This window comes from Pipra filicauda, unplaced genomic scaffold (assembly GCF_003945595.2).
Source record: "Pipra filicauda isolate LSUMZ 115617 unplaced genomic scaffold, ASM394559v2 scaffold98_size3848907_pilon, whole genome shotgun sequence".
NCBI classification, from domain to species: domain Eukaryota; kingdom Metazoa; phylum Chordata; class Aves; order Passeriformes; family Pipridae; genus Pipra; species Pipra filicauda.
The window spans coordinates 1,978,753-1,997,016 of record NW_024105186.1 but is presented as its reverse complement, the minus strand read 5'-3'; the positions used below and the strand labels follow the sequence as shown (position 1 = coordinate 1,997,016).

Genomic DNA, 18,264 nt, shown 5'->3' with positions numbered 1-18,264 from the left:
ACATGGGCCGGGGGCTGACACAGGCACACACCCAGGTGTGCACACACAGCGCCAGGGCCGCTGCAAAGGCAGCATCTCACACCGGCACCGCGGCTCCGGCAAACCAGCTCCGGCACGCAACGCCCACGCGGCGCACACCTACACAAACAGCATTCTTCCTCCCTCCCAATATACAGATGTGCAGACAAACAACCACACGTACCCCCTGCATCTCCTCCAGGCTCCCACCCATTGCTGTCAGCAGCCAGAGGTGATAGGCTGTGGGGAGAGCACCCACCTGTGCCTGCCCCTTCTGTACCTCAGTTTCCCCAAGGGCTGTGCTGTGCTGGGGCAGAGGGGAATGAATGGGGGACCTCCAAATCCTTCTGGTGGCTGGGTGCTCTGGATCAGGGGTGCTATGCCAAAGCCGAGTGGGAGGATACAAAGTGGGGGGGACCCTCCAGCACACAAGAGATGACACGTACGCATGTGTGTGTGCATGTTAAGGCAGGGATATGCATGGACTAGGAGACTGTGTGTGTGCATGTGCACGTGCACATGGGAGGGGGGTGCTGTGCTGGGGAATGTGCACGTGCACAAGGGGTGTCTATATGTGCACACATGTTGGTGTGGGTGTATATACCCACCCCAGCTGTGATGTGCTGATGTGCACACAGGGCTCAAAGAAGGGGGGGGCCAGGGGAGCGCACACACCCATGAACACGGGGTATGCAAACTGGCACGTGTGTATGCCCAGGACCCCAGGCCACCACTGCCAAGTGGGGCCGTGGGCAGGGGGCTGCGGGGGGCAGGCGCCAGTGGGGGCCCATGCCCCGGCCCTGTGGGGGTGGGCAGCCAACAGGGCCTCGGCTATTTCTTGGAAATTTTGCAGCATTCATTTCAGTGCAAATAAAAGCTGTCATTGCCGGAGAAATGATACTGATCGGGGTCTGAAAAGACAGCAAATTACCCGCCTGAAAATGCACCGCTGGAAAAAAATGCATATTAAACACACAAAAAGGCACTTTGCCATCAGCCGCGCTTCCCCCGCCGCTCCAGAATAACCACACTTTACATAATTCTCCCTCTCCACCTCCGAATTAATTTTGCAGACAGAGGCAGAGGCAACCCTCTGACAATAGCAGAGGGGAGACGCGGCAACGGCAGGGGGAGCGGGGCTGGGGACTGCTGGGGGGTGCCTGGCTCTGGGCTGGGGGCATGGTGGGTAACGGGATGTCAGGGTTGGAATTGGGGGAAATGGAGGGATTTGGGGGGACTGAGGGGTTTGGGAGAGTTGGGTCCATGGGTGCAGGTTGTGGGTGCTGGGTGGATGTGCCCAGCTGTGGGGTGGAGCATTCTCATGCTCCCCACTTGGGTGCTGGGGCTGGAATCCCTTGGGGTAGGGTTTGTGGGGTGATTCTCACCCCAACAATCATGTCTTGGGCCAGGTGTTTCCTATAAGGGACAATCCCTCACCCCTTACCACTGGAATGATCCTGCCATGTGCCTACCCCAGAGCCTGGCACCATCTCTGGAGGCAGGCAGGCCCTGGGGGGTGCACATACCCTACTTGGTGGGCACCCCCAGGCACCCCCTGCCCTGCTGACCTACCTGCAGCGCTAGGCATGTGGGTGTGTACCCCAAGGACACCATGAGGCCATGCTGCCCACCCAGGCTGACACTCCTAAACTAGCATCTCTCTAAGAAACCCCCTGGGAACCTGCCCCACTGGGCATGAGGGCACCATGCCCAGCACCCCAGCACTGCTGAGACAGCAGCGAGCGGAGCAGGGGGTCTAGCAGTGATAGTGGGGGAGTTCATCTGTCTGGGTGCTCAGCACTGAGGGGCTGACGGAGGTGAGGGCGGGTGGCGGAGGTTGGCACCGCGCTGCTTTGCATTTTCAATGACAGACCCATGCCGGGTGCTCGGGAGAGTGGAAAAATCTTATTTGTCACCTGCTGGCGATGTGCGGAGGCTCCCGCACCGCGGCTAATCTTGGGGAAAATGAGGATGCCGGCGGGGTGGCCCATGGGATGGGCAGGGCTGAGTGAGGCTGGCGAGGTGGGTGATGCAGAGGCCCTGCTCTGGATCAGAGCCCTGGACCGTGGGATGGGCAGAACCCCGGGGGTCACACCTGCCTGGTGATCCCTGGGTGTATTGGCCCCGTGACATAGATCCTGCCTGTTGCGGGTGCATGGGCTGGGCATCACTTATGGGCATCCTGGAGCAAGTGCCCTGCACCTCCAGTCCCATCTGCTTATGTATAAACTCTTTTTTTTCCATCCCAGCTGCAGCAGCAGCCAGTTCCGTCACAGTGCCAGCTCCACAGGTTGGCACTGCCTGTGCATCCTCTCAGGGCACTCAGTGGACTTTGTGGGGGAAAGTCAGGACATGGAAGTGGTGCAGGCACTGCCTGATGCCCTGTATCTACACACAGGTGCCCATCACACACCTGCCGTGCCCTGGCTTTTTGAGATGCCAACACCTGCGGGATGCTGCAGCGCTCTGCGGTCGGCTCAGATTTATCCATTATTTTATATCCACATGCCTTTAATTTTTACAGCCCTGTTGGAGCACTACCCGGGGCTGTTAATAACACCAGGCCTTTCCCTGCCCCCTCCATGTGCATCCATCATGCTCCAACCAAGGTGCCAAGTGTGTCTCAGCACTGGGTAAGTGCAGGCATGGGGAGGATGGAGCAGCAGGATTGAGCTCCCCATGCCCACCTGTGAAGCAGCCTGACTCTGGGTGCCCTTGTACCCCACTGTGGTTGGTGGTGCTTGGCTGGTTGGGATGCCCAAGCCTGAGGTGTCTCTCTGGTAGGATTCATGGAGGCCATCTGGCTTGGCATGAGCCACATGAAAGCTGTGCTGCAACACACTAATGTGCATGTAAGTGTACCAGGGTATGTGTGGATGCCAGTGAATGCCTGAGTGTGAGTATGTGTGTGGAGGTGCAGCATGTGTGTCTGTGCAAGTGCGTGTCAATGTGTGCGAGTGTACATGTGATGCACACGTGTGCCACTACCTGTGCAGGTGATGTTGTGTGCCTGCTGCAACAGAAGGCACCTTGCCCAGGCCATGGCCAGCATCCTGGCACCCCAGCATAGGAGAGTGCAAATTCAGCTGCCCCAGGCAGTGAGGGCTGTGCCTGGGGCCAGCCCATGGTGCCCACAGGGACTAGACACTGGATCCCACATCACTGAGCCACCCATCCCATGGCAACCAGGGCCCCATGCCATGTGTAGCAGAGCACCCAGTATGTGCTGTCCCACCCCAGCACTCAGAAAGACTCAGAACTCCCTCTGAGCACCCGGGAATGTGCTGGCACGGGGTGGGGGGAGGGTAGCAGGGCACCCCTGAGCATGGCAGGCAGGACAGCCGTGCGGGGCCGGGGTACGCAGCCGCTGCAGGGGACCACCGCGGGCGGTGGGAATTGCTGGGCTATAAATCTCCGTGCTGGGCCCCCCCGTGGCAGAGCAGCTCACGATATTTATGTTGGGGATTTATCTGCAATGCAGTTTAATATTCCCGGACCTTTGCGTGTGTGTGTGAACGCACGGCCCCCTCCCTATGCCACCCCATGCCACCCCCGTGCCCACTCTCTCACCCAGAGCCTCTCAGGCTCTGTCTCCTGCCCACCCACAGTCCTGTCCCCTTGCACCCACCCTGACAGGACGGGACGGGCCCCCCTGGGTGCCTATGTAGGGCGGAGGATGCCGAGCCGCCGGGATGCTCCTGGCACCGGCCGTCGGCCGTGCCCACCCGTGCCCCTCCGGGGTGCCCGGCTGCCCGGGGAGTGGCAACGGGGTCCCCGGACGGGCAATGCCAGGCGGAATGGCACTGCCAGCCGCGTGCCATCCCCGCGGGGTGGGGAGCCGAGGGACCCCCTTGCTCTGCCTCCCCGCCGGCGGGGATGAGGTAAGGCTGGCGGGTGGCACAGGGCTGCTCCATTTGCATAATAATCTCGTTAATGGAGCCTGGCCTGCGGGAGAGCCGGGCTGGAGACACCACCCCCTCCCCGCCCCGCCGCCTCCCTCCGGCCCTGCCGCTCCACCAGCCGCGGCGCGGGGCGCGGAGCGGAGCGCGGGGCGCGCAGCCGGACGGGCAGCGCGGGGCCGGCCAGCCCCCGGCAGCCTCCTGACACCCCCCGGGAGAGCCGGTGAGCACCCCCCAGAACCCCTCGAGCATCCCGGACAGCGTCCCCGAGCATCCCGGGCAGCATCCCCCCAGCATCCCGGGAGCATCCCCCAAGTGTGTCGGTGAGCAAACGGCGAGCAATCCCCGAGCACCCGCGGACACCCCGGGCAGCAGACCGAAGCACATACCCTCAGCATCCCCCGAGCACCTCGGTGAGCACCCCGCGAGCAGCCCGGGGAGCAGACCCCAAGCCTGCCGGCGGGCACTCTGCGAGCATCGCCCGAATATCACGGGCGTCATCCTGGGGAGCACTTCCCGAGCATCCCTCGAGAAGCCCTCGACCCCCGAGCATCACTGGCATCATCCCGGCGAGCACCTTCCGAGCATCTCCCTACCATCCCGGCAAGCACCTTCCCGAGCATTCTGGGCAGCGTCCTCCGAGCATCGCGGGCAGCATCCCCCGTGAATCCTGGGCAGCGTCCCCCGGGCACCCCTGAGCATCCCCCGAGCATCTTGGGCAGCATCCCGAGCAGCATCCTCCGAGCTTCCCGGCCAGTCCCCTCCCCGCCCCCGCGCCCCGCCGTGCTCGCTGCCGTCCCCGCTAACTTTCCGACGGCGGCAGCTTTCCGGCACGGGCACCGCCAGTCTGCGGCGCCGGGGCACAACTTTGCCCAAGTTGCGGAGGGAACGGGGGTGGGGGGCGCGGTGCGGCCCTGCCGCGGGGATACTGACCACCTCCCGAGCGGCTCTTTGTCGCCAGCCTGTCCTCCCCCACCTGCAAATCCGGATGCCATTCTGCACCAAGCGAGACGCAGGGTTTCCTTTTGAAATCACGCTCACAACTCATCTGTGTCCCCACCCTCCTTTCCCCATGGGCAGACCCCCTCCTCCCCAGTCACCCCTCATAGACACCCCTGCCCATCGGGCACCAGCCAGTGGAGAGCAGTTGGGTGGATGGTGGTGGTGCTTTTGTGGGAGTGCTGTGAGACGTCCAGAGGGTCCAGGGCTCCCCACAGACTGGAATTAACTTTGCTCACACATCACGCACCACACCACGATTTGACACAACACAATGCAACACGGCACACCAGCACCCAACCCAACACAATGCAATGGCACAGCACAGGGCCACGGAATCTGACCCAACCCACGACACTCCAACCCAACGCCTCCCCTCATAAATCTCCCCAAAGCCCCTCTTCCCCAAGCTGCTCACCCCATCCGTACCCCACCCAGAGGGACTGGCAGCCCTGTGCACCCCATGGTCAGGAAGGGTTCTCAAGGTGCTGTGTGAGGATGGGCTCACTGGAACCCCCTGAATATCCACCCAGTGTGGATGCTCTTGGTGGTGTGCTATGTGGGCATGAGATGTATGCGAGATAAAGCTGTGCCAGGGGCTGAAACCTGCCTGGGATCATGGAGGCAGGACCCTGCCCTGCCACCAAAGGAGCTGACAGAGGGGACAGCCATGGGATAGAGCTGCCACCAAGCTCCTGGCACTGGGGCCAGTCCCAGCACCACCAGTGGGGCACACAGGCAGGGATGGTGATGCAGACAGCAATGACGACAAGAAGCAACCCCCCCGCCCTTGCTCCTCCCAACTCCCCCCCTCAACCATCTCCTCTGCCTTTTCCAGGAGCTTCCTGACTCACCCGGACACCCTCCACCACCTCCCTGCGCCAGGCACAGCTCCAGCATGAACCGTGGGGTGCCTGAGCCTGCCCTCCACCTGCCCTGAGCCCCCTGCACCCGTGCTGCCGGTAGGGAGCCTCATTCCTGGCCATGGAGAAGACCTACTCCTTGACAGCACACTATGATGAGTTTCAGGAGGTGAAGTATGTGAGCAAGTACCAGAGCGGCACCCTGCCCAATGGCTTCGCCCTCCAGCTGGGCACAGGGGCCAAGAAGCGCCGCGGGGGGCTGCCACGCTGGAGCCGCCGGGAGGTCTGTTTGCTCTCAGGGCTGGTGTTTGCTGCGGGTCTCTGCGTCATCTTGACGTGCATGTTGGTCCTCAAGTACCTGGCAGCTGAAGGGGACAGCTACTGTCTGGAGGGGTGCCAGGAGAAGAAGGCCTTCCTGCGGGCATCCCGCTTCCTCAGCGCCAACATGGATGCTACCATCGACCCTTGCCAGGACTTCTACTCCTTTGCCTGTGGTGGCTGGCTCCGGAGGCACGGCATCCCTGAGGACAAGCTGGTGTATGGCACCATTGGGGCCATCGCCGAGCAGAACGAAGCGAAGCTGCGGGCGCTGCTGAGCCGCCCTGTGCGGCGCCAAGCCCCTGCCTCAGCCGAGAGGAAGGTCAAGGAGTTTTTCCGTTCGTGCCTGGACCGGGCTGAGATCGACCGGCTTGGCCCCCGGCCCATGCTGGAGGTCATCGCAGAGTGCGGTGGCTGGGACGCCCCTCCGGACCGCAGGGACATCAACGAGCTGCTCTACAAGACACAGGGGGTCTACAGTGCTGCCGTGCTCTTCTCCCTCACTGTCAGCCTGGACGAGAGGAACACCTCCCGCTACATCATCCGGGTGAGGGCACCCTGCCCCTGGGGCTGCCCCCCACACTAGCTACCCACCAATGCTGGTGACACCTGCCTGATGTCACTGTCTTTGTTGCAGTGGCACTGGGCATGTGGACTTAGCTGCAGCATACGGCTGGGCTGGGGACTCCCTCTGTCCCTAGGGACCCTCCTGCCTCCCCACCATGGGATCCCTGTGTCAAGCTGCCCTGGGGTGAGGGTGGCATATCCCAGACAGGGTTAGGGATATGGGCAGGGGGATGCCCAGAGTGAAGCAGTGCTGCCCACCTGGGTGCTGAGGACAGCCCAGCAGGGCACCAGGATCTCCAGAGTGCTGGCAGCCAAACCCCTCACCTTGGCATTCTGGATGCCATCTGTACTTGGGTTAGCCTCTGCCTGGGGCTTGCCCACCGACCCCACAGCACTATGCCAGGGTGCCAGGGCATCTGCCCATGGCTTTGTCAGCTTTTCCCACTCCTTCCATGCTGTTTGCCCTGTGGTGCCACCAGGGCACGGGTGGGCTTTGACAGAGTGGCCAAGCCTCAAGCACCCCAGTGGGCGTGGGGGTGCAGTGGTGGGCATGATGGGAGCACAGCAGTGGCACAGCAGGGATGCCATGGTGGGCACAGAGATGGGCATAGCAGGGACAGGGTGGGCATAACAGGGACATGGGTGTACGTGGTGACAGCATGGCGGGGATGTGGTGTTGGTGCTGGCAGGAGCACTGGGAGGACACAGCGGTGGGGATGAGCCGCCCCGTTCCCTGTGAGATGGTGGGGCTGGGGCGTGTGAATGTGAATGAGAGTGTGAGTGAGTGTGCGGGGCCAGGGAGGCGCGGTGGCGGCTCCGGGCCGCGCGTGTGTACACTAGAGGGAGCGTGTGTCACAGGGAAAGGGTGGGCGGGCTGAGCGGGGTCCGGTGTGCGCGCGGTGGGACAGCGTGGGAGTGAGTGGGGGGAGATGGGTGTGACAGCCCGGGCTGGGGGTCGGGGCTTGGGGGAGCGGGGTGTGTGTGTCGGGGGCGAATGTGTGTGTGTAGTGGGTGTAATTGGAGGTGGGTGTGCGATGGGGTGTGACCGTGACAGGAGGTGTGCCAAGGGGCTGAGGGGGTGTGTGAGGGCTGCAGGTGTGGCAGCGCCCGTGTGGGAAAGCAAAGAGGGCAGAGGGTGATGAGGGAGGTGATGGAGAAAGGCTGAGGGTGCCCGTGTGTGTGGGACACGGGAGGCTGAGACAGAGGGAAGGGGAGGGTGTGGGTGGGTCTGTGCCTGTCTGTGTGCGTGTGCACGGAGGGGGAGTAAGATGGATGCATGCATAGGGGTGTGAGTATCCATAGGCATATGTCGTGAGGGATGAGTTACAGGTGCATGTGTACACATATATGCAAGTGTGTTCAGGTGTGTGTACGTGTTAGAGGCTGTGCCTGTGGCTACAGGATAGCAGGGGTTGTGTTTGGAGAGTGAGGGTGTCCAGGCAGCTCATCCTTGTGCTTCCTCATGGGGCAGGACACAGCACAGGACTGGGCTGGCCATGGGGCAGGTGTGGGGATACCATTGAGCAGGGTTGGGGTGGAGTGTGGCGGCATCATAGGGCAGACTATGGGGCAGCCTGGGTGCCAGTCAGGCCCTGGAACAGGGGCCTGCCCCTCACCCAGCACTCCCACCCCATTGTATGCTGCCCAGTGCAGCTCCAGCAGCCTCTAGCAGGAGGGAAACTGAGGCACCGACATGCCTGTGGCTGTTCCACCACACTGCCACCCTATGGCTCCAGGGGCACCAGGAGCACACTGCAATACAGGAGAAGGTGAGGAGTGCCTGGTTCAGCACAGCCCCCTTCCTCTGCTCACGCACTCCCCCCATCTCTCCCCCCCAGATCGACCAGGATGGGCTGACTCTTCCTGAACGGACCCTCTACCTGGGGCAGGATGAGGAGAGCGAGAAGGTGAGGGGGGGGCCCACTGTTGCCACTGGGACACCAGGAGAGAGACCAGCACCAGCATGAGGTGTCAGATAGAGGGCATCCCACTGCAGCAATGCCAGGGGCTGGGGTACTGCAGGGCAGTGTGGGGTGGCACTCAGCATCCCTTCCCTCCACACAGATCCTGGCTGCATACCGGGTGTTCATGGAGCGACTGCTCACCCTCCTGGGGGCTGAGAATGTGGAGCAGAAAGCCCAGGAGATCCTGCAGCTGGAGCAGCACCTTGCCAACGTGAGGGGGATGGGGTGCCCTTGCCCAGTCCTTGGACACCCCACTTACAAATTTTTGGGGCCCTCCATGTCTGGTCCTAAGGGACCCCATTACAATTCCTCCTCTCCAGCTCTTGGGGACCTTCATACCTGGCCCTTGGGGAACTCAGCCCCTTGAGGACCCCATGGTGGATCCTCGGGGACCGAGCCCCACATCTTGAGAACCCCCAGTTCCAGCCCTTGGGACAACCACTCCAGCCCCACATCCACCCTTGTGAACCCACTCTAGACCCTGGGGGACTTCATACCAAGGTCTTGGAAACCCCAGTTTGGTCCTTGTGGGACCCCTGTGCCCATCCCTTGGGTACCCCAGTTCCTTGAGGACACTACGATCAGCTCCACTGGCAGCAGAGGGTTCCTGGGGCAGGGAGTGGGAAGGATGTGGGTCAGTAACCCCTCTTGCCCCAGAGCTGTGCCCCATCCCAGTGCCCTATCCCTGTGTCACCCTCAGGGTGGGCAGTGGGATGGTGACAGCCATGCCCACTCTGTGCAGATCACAGTGTCTGAGTACGATGACGTGCGGAGGGATGTCAGCAGCATGTACCACAAAGTGACCCTGGGCGAGCTGCAGCGCATCACCCCTACAGTGAGTACCCCTCGTGCCAGCCTGTCACCCCTTTCCCCCATCTGCCCTGTGCCCCACATATTTCCCTGTCCCCCTGCTCCATGCCCTTGCTGCACCCCCCCTTTTGCCCCTAATTAAGTTTACTTGAGGGTGATGAATCCACCTTGCACTTTTGTGGGTGGGAGGGGGTGGCAAGGAGTGGGGGTCCCCGTGCCCCCCTGACAGTGCCTGACCTGGCAGCTCAAGTGGAAGCGCTTGCTGGACCGCATCTTCCACGACAACTTCTCGGAGGAGGAGGAGGTGGTGCTGCTGGCCGCCGACTACATGCACAAGGTGTCCGACCTCATCCGTGTGACACCCAGCAGGTGAGGGGGGTTGGCACCCCATGTGCCCCCGGCACCTTTCCCAGTCTGGCACAGGGTGTCTGTGGCTGGTCCTCCCCCTCCATCACCTTCTTCCTGGGAAGGCTGGGCTGGGCACAGGAAACCTGAGAAATCTCCTGGGAGAAGGCACTGTTGTGAGCCCCACAGCATCCTGGTCATGTCTGGACACCCACTGGGCCACCCATGCTAGAGGTTACCAGGCTCATCACACATTCGGGAGGGACATGGTGCCAGACTGTTCCTGTGTCCCCACAGGCCATGGTCCCCCTGTGTCCCCGAGCAGGGGTATCCCCATCCTGGCACATGCTCCTGCCCTCCCTGTGTGCCCGAGGACATGCCCAGGGCTGATCTTGCCCCCTGTCACCAGGATCCTTCACAACTACATGCTGTGGCGCATCGTGGTGGTGCTGAGCGAGCACCTCTCCACCCCCTTCCGCGACGCCATCCACGAGCTCTCCAAGGAGATGGAGGGCAACGAGAAGCAGCTTGAGCCGGGTAAGATCTGCCTGAGCCAGGCCAACAAGCACTTCGGCATGGCCCTGGGTGCCCTCTTCGTTGAGGAGCACTTCTCCTCTGCCAGCAAAGCCAAGGTAGGTGATGCTGCCTATGGGCATGAAGCCACCACAACCCTCCTGTCACCTTGCCAAAGTGCCACTGCCACCCAACACCCCACTGAGGGCTGTGTGGCGGGTGATGGACGGCGAGGATGCTGTACCAGCACTGTGGTGATCCATCACAGGTGCAACAGCTGGTGGAGGATATCAAATACATCCTGGACCACCGCCTGGATGAGCTGGACTGGATGGATGAGGAGACACGGAGAGCGGCCAGAGCGAAGGTAGTGGCCACCAGCATGAACCACTGTCCTTCCCCCCATCACCAGCCTGGGGTGGGGGCCTGAACCCACCACTCACTTTGCCTACAGCTCCGGTACATGATGGTGATGATTGGGTACCCTGATTTCCTGCTGAAGCCAGAGGCCATTGACAAGGAGTATGAGGCAAGGAATGGCCCAGGAGCACATGGGGGAGGGGGCATGTGTAGGGGGAAGGTGTTCCCCACATCAGGGTCTGCAGAGATGCCACCCTAAAACAAGCCACCTCCTCATGCTCATTGTGCCCACCACTGGCAGGGTGCCCCACACGGGCAGTGCCATACTCTCCCTGGGGTCTGGGATGGTGTCTTCTTCCCCACATTGCAACCCGCCGAGCTTAGCCTCATTCTCAGCAAGGGCTGGAATTGCCAGCGTGACCCAGGGACTCCACAGAGCTGATGGAGAAGCAGCTGTCCCTGTGGGCACACAGCATGGGACATGAGGACAAATTTGTGCCATATCCAGCCCATGGCCACAACCCCACACTCTCTCACTAAGGCTCATGGGGGTGGGAGGATGTTCCAGCCCTGCTAACCATGGACTTGGGGCTGGTATCCCCTCTGATATGACTGTGCCCCCCAGTTTGAGGTGGATGAGAAGACCTACTTCAAGAACATCCTTAACAGCATTGCCTTTGGCATCAGGCTCTCGGTGAAGAAGATCCGGCAGGAGGTGGACAAATCCGCGTGGGTATCCCCTTGCCCTGGGAGGAACATGAGGGGGCACAGCATGGCCCCACCAATGCCCCCTGTTCCCATGCCCAGTTGCACCCCACAGGGTGAAGGGCACAGGACAAGCCAGGAATGCCCCCTTTTTCCCCAGCTGTGCAGAGGGGCGGCCTTTCCATGCCCCTTGGTGCCCCTGCAGCCCGGCACCACTGTCTCTCCTTGCAGGTGGCTGCTGCCTCCCCAAGCACTGAATGCCTACTACCTGCCCAACAAGAACCAGATGGGTGAGCACTGCCCAGCCCCTGATCAGCCCCTGGGGTGGGGGAGTGGCAAGGATCTGGGGTGGGGGCAGAGCCCAGAATCTCCTGGCACTAGCTGGTGCTGTGGGTGGGTACAGGGCAGGGTAACCCCCAGTGCAATGTTCCTCTCTGTCCCCAGTGTTCCCTGCTGGCATCCTGCAGCCCACCCTCTATGACCCTGAGTTCCCACAGTGAGTGTGGGGCTGGGGGGTGGCCGGGGGGTATCAGGGTGGGCGATGGGGTGCCAATGTCCTGGGGTCACCACCATCCCTGCCACCATCTTGTTGTCCATCCTCTCACCCCTGTTCCCCACCCAACAGGTCGCTGAACTATGGTGGGATTGGCACCATCATTGGGCATGAGCTGACCCACGGCTACGATGACTGGGGTGAGCGTCCCCCCTATATCATGCCAGGGTGGGAGGTGAGTGGGCTGGGGGCAGCCAGGCAGGATGCCTGGGTCCCTCGGGACTACTGGAGGTGGCGGTTGCCTTGGCAGGGGGACAGTACGACCGGCACGGGAACCTGGTGCACTGGTGGACGGAGCGGTCGTACAGCAAGTTCCTGAAGAAGGCGCAGTGTATCGTCAACCTCTATGACAACTTCACTGTCTACAACCAGCGGGTGAGATGCCCCTCACCTGCTGGGCAATGCCCCCCAGGGCACACACTGCCCCGTGGGGGGGCCCTGCTGCTCTGTTGCCATGGCTGGGTGCCTGCAGGAGAGCCTGGCTCTGCTCTGCCCAGCCCTGAGACCCAGCGACTCATCACAGGTCAGCTTGGAAATTCCTCAGGGTGCTGAGTGGGGGAAACTGAGGAACAGCCTATGTGCCAGGATGGGGAGGGGGGATGCCTGGCTGAGGGGACATCTCTATTCACCTGTCATTTCTCTTGGCAGGTGAATGGCAAACACACACTGGGGGAGAACATCGCTGACATGGGGGGGCTCAAACTCGCCTACTACGTAAGTGTCCCCCCACCCTGGGGTGTCACAGCCATGTGCCAGCTGCTTTTGCCATCCCCACTGAGTGAGCAGGAGATCCCCCAGCCCCTCCTTGCTCCCTGCAGCAGGGAGTGGGCATGATCCTGGTTGCTGGGGGCCCTGAGGGGTGGGTTCAGGGTGGGTTTGGAGGAGGCCATGCTGAGGGCACCCTTTGTTCTCCAGGCCTACCAGAAGTGGGTGCGGGAACACGGACCTGAGCACCCCCTGCACCACATGAAATACACACACGACCAGCTCTTCTTCATCGCCTTTGCCCAGGTGAGCCCTTGTCCTCCCCACATGTAACAGGTACTGGGGCAGGAGGGTCACCCTGTGTGGGTGGCCCAAAGGGATGGTGAGACAGCCCTGGGGGACCCAGTGCCAATAGCCAGGAGTCAGGCTCAGCTGTATCAGCAGGTCCTGGTCTCAGGGTACCAGGCACAGCCCTGCACAGAGCACCCCACGTTGCCCTGTTGCTCCTGGGGACCCTACAATAACAAACGTGTGTGTCCCCCATCTTCTCCAGAAGCCCCATGATCCCAAACTTCTAGGAGAACCCTACAGCCAGGCAGCTCACAAACCAGGAGACCCTATAACAACAAACATGCCTCCACACTCTCTCAACCCACCTGTACCACATACACAGGCTCCTGGGAGACTCTACAATAACAATTACAACTGAGGCATCACTGGCCCTAAATCCCCAGCAGCCAGAAGGGCCACTGTGCCCCAGCAGGTGCCAGGACCTGGGGTGCCCCATCTGGCTCACCCATGGAACCTTTCTCCCCTGCAGAACTGGTGCATCAAGCGGCGATCCCAGTCCATCTACCTGCAGGTGCTGACAGACAAGCACGCCCCCGAGCACTACAGGTACCGGGTGCTCCTGAAATGGAAGGGGCACGGTGGGTGCCAGCCTCCTCCACAGCTGTCAGTGCCATACAAAATGGGGTGGGCAACCTTTGGGGTGCTGGTGCCACCAGATTTTGGGTGGATATCCCTGGGGGAGGGGATGGGGTAGTGCTGGGATGAGCAGGTGCCCTCAGCAGGACCCATGGCAGCAGCAGGGGCAGGGAGTGCCCAGCTCTGAGGTGCCCTCCTCTTCTGGCAGGGTCCTGGGCAGTGTCTCGCAGTTTGAGGAGTTTGGACGGGTTTTCCACTGCCCCAAGAACTCTCCCATGAACCCGGTGCACAAGTGCTCAGTGTGGTGAGGCCGATCCCCCTCTGGCAGGCTGGCAGCCCCCATCCCCATCCCTGCCTGAGTGCCACCCTGTGCCCACTCCCCACCTTTCCATCTCCCCTTCCTACTCTTCAGGCATAAGGGGCACCCCCAGGTGACACAGGGGATCACCCCAAAGACAAGCACCCGCCATAGGGGTGGAGGTAGCAGGGAAACACTTGTTGGGCAGCTGCCTCCTGCCCATCCCCTTCCTACTCACTGCCCTGTGCACTGAGGGGGCCCTCAGTCCTCATGGAGGAATGAGGGCACATCCAGGCAACCCTGTACCCCATCTTCCGTCCACCCGCCCCAAACCCTTCACCGAGCCCTACCACATCCAGCCCAGCATCCGTCAAGGCAGGGAGAGCAATCCAGAGTCACAGTGGGGCTGCCCCATGCCAAAAGTCTCCCCTCCTCTGTGCCCTCCCTGGCATCCCCCATGCCAGCCCCATCCTGGCCCCTCACCAGCCCTGCCAGTGGGGGGGGGAGAGTGGCAGAGCTGGGGGCCAGGCAATGCCAGCCTGCCTGGGAACACAGACATCTGCTGTATTTTTCGCTGCTGTTTCTGGTCAATAAAGCACTGGATATGCCGGGCGGTTGCAAGGGGCCATGGCTCGTATATGGGAGCAGTGGGCAGCACCCCCAGCCCTGCCCACACAGCACCCCCACACTGCTAACATGCTTGTCTCACCAGTGTCACACCCCATGTTTATTTAACACTCCCTGTGCGGGTGGTGTAGGACCCGCCCCACACTCAGGGTTTGGTGACCCTTTGGCTGCTGCATCCGGACCAGAGGTGCTTCAGAAAGCTGCAGGTGCCACACCATGAGGAGGGGAGAGAACACAGGTCTGGCAGCTCCCATTGGGTGCCCTAGGGACACAGAATCAGTGGAAGAGGGGCAGGAAGAGGATGGGCAGGAGCAGGGCCAGGGTGGTGGCACGGGTGCCAGGGGCAGAGTTCCGCTGGCGGCAGTCGGTGTAGGGCTCAAGGCAGGCGGCGTAGGCCATGACATGGGCCACATAGGTCTGCTCCTGCACCCCATGGAAGAGGTGGGCCATGGGGCCCTTGGCCAGAATGGCCACGTCCTCACCACCGTGGGTCTCCGAGTCAAGGGGCACGGCCGCCTGCTGCAGGTACTCGAACTGCACTGCAGAGAGTAGAGAAGGGGATGAGTGGGGGCCAGTGATGGCCCCCAGCCCCATCCCATCACCCAACCATGGTCTCTGCGCCCTCACTGGCTGTGTCATGATCCACGTTGGGCCGGTTGGGGCCCGGGTAGCCTGGCCCATTCCCATAGAGGATGGATGTGTAGTTCTTCCCATCACTGGATAGTGAGGGGGCCAAACCTGGGGAGGGGGTGATGGAAGGGAAGGATCAGCCAAGGAAAGCCTGTATCACCCCTCTGGCCACAGTCAGGGTGCCGCAGAGCCAGCAGTGCCCAGCACAGGGCAGAGCCCCACCGAAGATGGAGGAGCCACGCAGGGTGTAGCCACCGAAGGAGAAGACGTGCGAGTGGTCGGCAGTGACAACGGTGAGGGTCTGTGCCTCGTCTGTCAGGACCCCTGCCCGCTCGATGGCCTGGTCAAACTCCACTGCCTCCGTCAGCGCCTTCTGGGCTGCCCCTTCGTGGTGGCCGTGGTCGATCCTGCCGCCTGCAGATGGGCACTCGCGGTGGGCTGGGACTGAGGGCAGCACCCCCAGCTCCTACCCCCACGCTGGGACGTGGGACCTCCCCTCTCACCAGCCCCAGCGGCACCAGCCCCAACTTATCTTCCACAAAGAGGTAGAAGCCTTCAGGGTTCCTGCTCAGGATGGTGATAGCTGCCTCCATCATCTCGGTGAGCGAGGGGTCCAGGGTGGTGTTACGCACCTGGCTGTACTTCATGTCCCCGGGTTCAAAGAGACCTGGGAGGGGACACGTTGGAGACAACCTCAGTGCCTTCATGTGTCCTGGTGCCTGTTGAGTCCCGGCACACGGCACATTTGTTACCCATCAGATAATTCACACTGGGGTTGGCAGCAGCAGCCAGCATCTCTGTCTTGTTCCAGACATAGCGGGCACCCTGTGGGCGAATCCCACAGGGAGGTTAGTGGGTGCCTGGACCTGTGCCAGGGGCAGTGGGCAGAGGACGGTCCCTGCTGTGTCACCCACCGGCCGCGCCTCCAGCCATGTGTCAATAAGGTTTATCCCATCCTCCCGTATCCCATTCTGCTGGCTGTTCGTGGGATACTCAGGGTCTGGCGTCTCCACAGGGGTCATGTATTTTCGACCACCTCCCAGGATCACCTGGAGGGGGCGAGACAGGTGCAGTGTTAATGGGGCTGTCCTGGGGTGGGGGGGAGTGTCTGGCCCTGCTCCCCCCGTCCCACGCACGGGCACTCACGTTGATGTCGACGTTGTGGACCAGCTGCCAGGCGATGTCCTTGCATCCCTCCTGCCGTGCATCCGCAGGCATGCTGGCGTCCGCATACCAGTTACGGTTCACCACGTGGGCGTAGGTCCCCGAGGGCGACGCGTGCTGCACCCGCGTCGTCGTCACGATGCCCACTGCCTTCCCTGCCAACCCCCCAGTCATCAGACCCCATGAAGGGTAACAGGGTTCCCATGATCCAGCTATGGGATGCTCATGGGTGAAAGCCCCCAGTGTGACGTCCCTTGTCCCTGTGGGGTCCCTCCAGCCCTGCAGCCCCTGTTACCAGCTTTGCGGGCTTGCTCCAGCACCGAGATCACCTCGTTGCCCGCGGTGGTGTTGCACTGCGAGTAGCGGGCGGCCGCGCTCAGCCCCACTGTCTGGTAGTTGCCCTTCACCCCACAGAGATAGGCTGTGGCTGTGCCTGCACTGTCAGGGACCTGCCGGTCCACGTTGTACGTCTGCCAAGGACAGAGGGGGTCAGGGCAGGGGGCAGTGCCCCCCCAGCACTCCCTGCTGCACTCATTGCTCACCCAGGGACAAGTGTGGGATGGGCAGGGACCCCACACACTGCATATGTGCATCCTTGTGCTGCCAGCAGCCCCACGGGCATCACCATGGCCCCATGCCTGGGATCACTCTGGCCCCTGTCCAGCATGGTGGGATTTACCTTGGAGAGAGCCACATAGGGGAAAGCATCCAGTGCAAGAGGGGTCTCAGGGCCCAGCTTCCCCTGTTGCTGCCCCTTGAGGATGCGAGTGGCCGTGATGGTGGGGATCCCAAACCCTGGGTGAGGAGAGAGGGTCCTGGTCACCCTCTGGACCAGGTGCCCTCCCCACACCCCACTCAGCAGAGCACTGGCCATACCAGCCTGCCTGCCAGGGGTGCCAACAGGACTCACCATCCCCCAGGAAGAGAATGAGGTTTTTGGCTTGGCCTATCCTGGGCTGGATTTTCAAGGAGGCATCGATGGCCGCAGCTGCCTGCTTGTACCAGAAGGATGGATTCTCCTCCTCCTCTAGGACAGGGCAAACACCTGTCAGTCCCAGCTCACCAGCACCTGCCTCCCTGGGGGCACACCAGCAGGGATACTCATTCCCTGGGCATCCCCATGCTGGGGCCTTCTCTAACGTGGACCGAGGGGTTCAGGGTGCTATTTGGGGTGGGAGGAGACCATGCAGGCTTGCACCTACTGCCTGGGCTGGGGTTCTGAGGCAGAGAAGGAGGGGGGCAGCAAAACCAGACATGATGGGGAGTTATCTGGCAGGTGGGATGGGGTCAAATCCATGGCAATTGGGTGGTGATAGAGGATACAGGCGCTTCCCCCAGCCCAGCCTCCAGCCCAGAAACAAGCAGAAAGCCAGGGAAAAACTGGCTCAAGGACTCCAGAAAAGCAAAGTTAAACCCTATTCACCCTTGCAGAACTGGGCAGCCCCTGCTTCCCTCCCCAAGCTCTCCCTGTGGCCAGCCAGGCTGATGATCTGCTTCCCCGGACACCACCTGCAGCCAGGGGCACCCATCCCCATCCCTGTCCCCACCTGGGATGACAGCAGTGCTGAGCCCTGCCCAGAGGCAGACGGTGAGGGATGCCAGGACCTTCATGGTGGGATCCGACAGCCCGATGCCACTGGCAGTGTCTGCAACTCCAGTAGATCCAGGGAGGGACTTTGGACAGGGACCAGCCCTTGCAGGGTGTGTGAAGAGGTTCAGCACGTGTCCAAAAGCCAAGTGTTCTGCTGGGCAGCTCGCACAAAGGCCGCAGGGTTGGGCTGCTGGCACCTCCTTGGCACACCAGCATGTGGCTGCTGGGGCGTGGATGGGCTTGGGGTGCAGACAGATGCAGGGACTAAAGGATGTGCAGTTCTTGTCAGGAAATGCTGCCCCAGCTACAAAGCTGCAGTGTCAGACAGCAGAATGCCCTGTCCCCAGGTGCCAAAGGCAGCACTGAGCACTGGAACTGGGACAACAGCAGTATCAGCAGCACCTGGGG

General features: G+C 61.8%; 2 protein-coding genes across 4 annotated transcripts; one reads left to right on the top strand and one right to left on the bottom strand.

Moving 5' to 3' along the window:
• Positions 1-4,052: 4,052 nt before the first annotated feature.
• On the top strand, positions 4,053-14,461 carry ECEL1 (endothelin converting enzyme like 1). 3 transcript variants are annotated; one of them, XM_039378045.1, is made up of 18 exons: positions 4,053-4,140; positions 5,755-6,644; positions 8,503-8,571; positions 8,729-8,839; positions 9,371-9,463; positions 9,683-9,807; positions 10,193-10,415; positions 10,565-10,663; positions 10,751-10,825; positions 11,282-11,385; positions 11,593-11,651; positions 11,806-11,857; positions 11,987-12,054; positions 12,165-12,289; positions 12,563-12,628; positions 12,830-12,925; positions 13,440-13,516; positions 13,755-14,461. In XM_039378045.1, the coding sequence occupies exons 2-18, from the start codon at positions 5,901-5,903 to the stop codon at positions 13,852-13,854; spliced, it is 2,286 nt and encodes a 761-aa protein (XP_039233979.1). In that variant the 5' UTR covers positions 4,053-4,140; positions 5,755-5,900; the 3' UTR covers positions 13,855-14,461. The 3 variants fall into 3 exon arrangements, with proteins under 3 accessions (XP_039233979.1, XP_039233978.1, XP_027606901.1); XM_039378044.1 differs by having other exon boundaries at positions 4,057-4,240; XM_027751100.2 differs by having other exon boundaries at positions 4,057-4,330.
• Positions 14,462-14,685: 224 nt separating this feature from the next.
• Positions 14,686-18,072, bottom strand: LOC114003766 (intestinal-type alkaline phosphatase-like). The gene is given in 12 exon segments (XM_039378027.1): positions 14,686-15,010; positions 15,099-15,209; positions 15,324-15,528; positions 15,620-15,768; positions 15,854-15,926; positions 16,016-16,150; positions 16,248-16,420; positions 16,561-16,735; positions 16,945-17,060; positions 17,176-17,292; positions 17,813-17,885; positions 17,887-18,072. Coding segments are annotated over 12 exon segments (1,776 nt in total). The 3' UTR covers positions 14,686-14,747.
• Positions 18,073-18,264: the final 192 nt, after the last annotated feature.

Bases quoted from the DNA above. Each gene is read 5' to 3' on its own strand.
- ECEL1 (XM_039378045.1), top strand. From the start codon at position 5,901: ATGGAGAAGACCTACTCCTTGACAGCACACTATGATGAGTTTCAGGAG. The intron at 12,055-12,164 runs GTGAGCGTCCCC...TTGCCTTGGCAG, and splicing joins CCACGGCTACGATGACTGGG to GGGGACAGTACGACCGGCAC. The intron at 12,290-12,562 runs GTGAGATGCCCC...TTCTCTTGGCAG, and splicing joins TCACTGTCTACAACCAGCGG to GTGAATGGCAAACACACACT.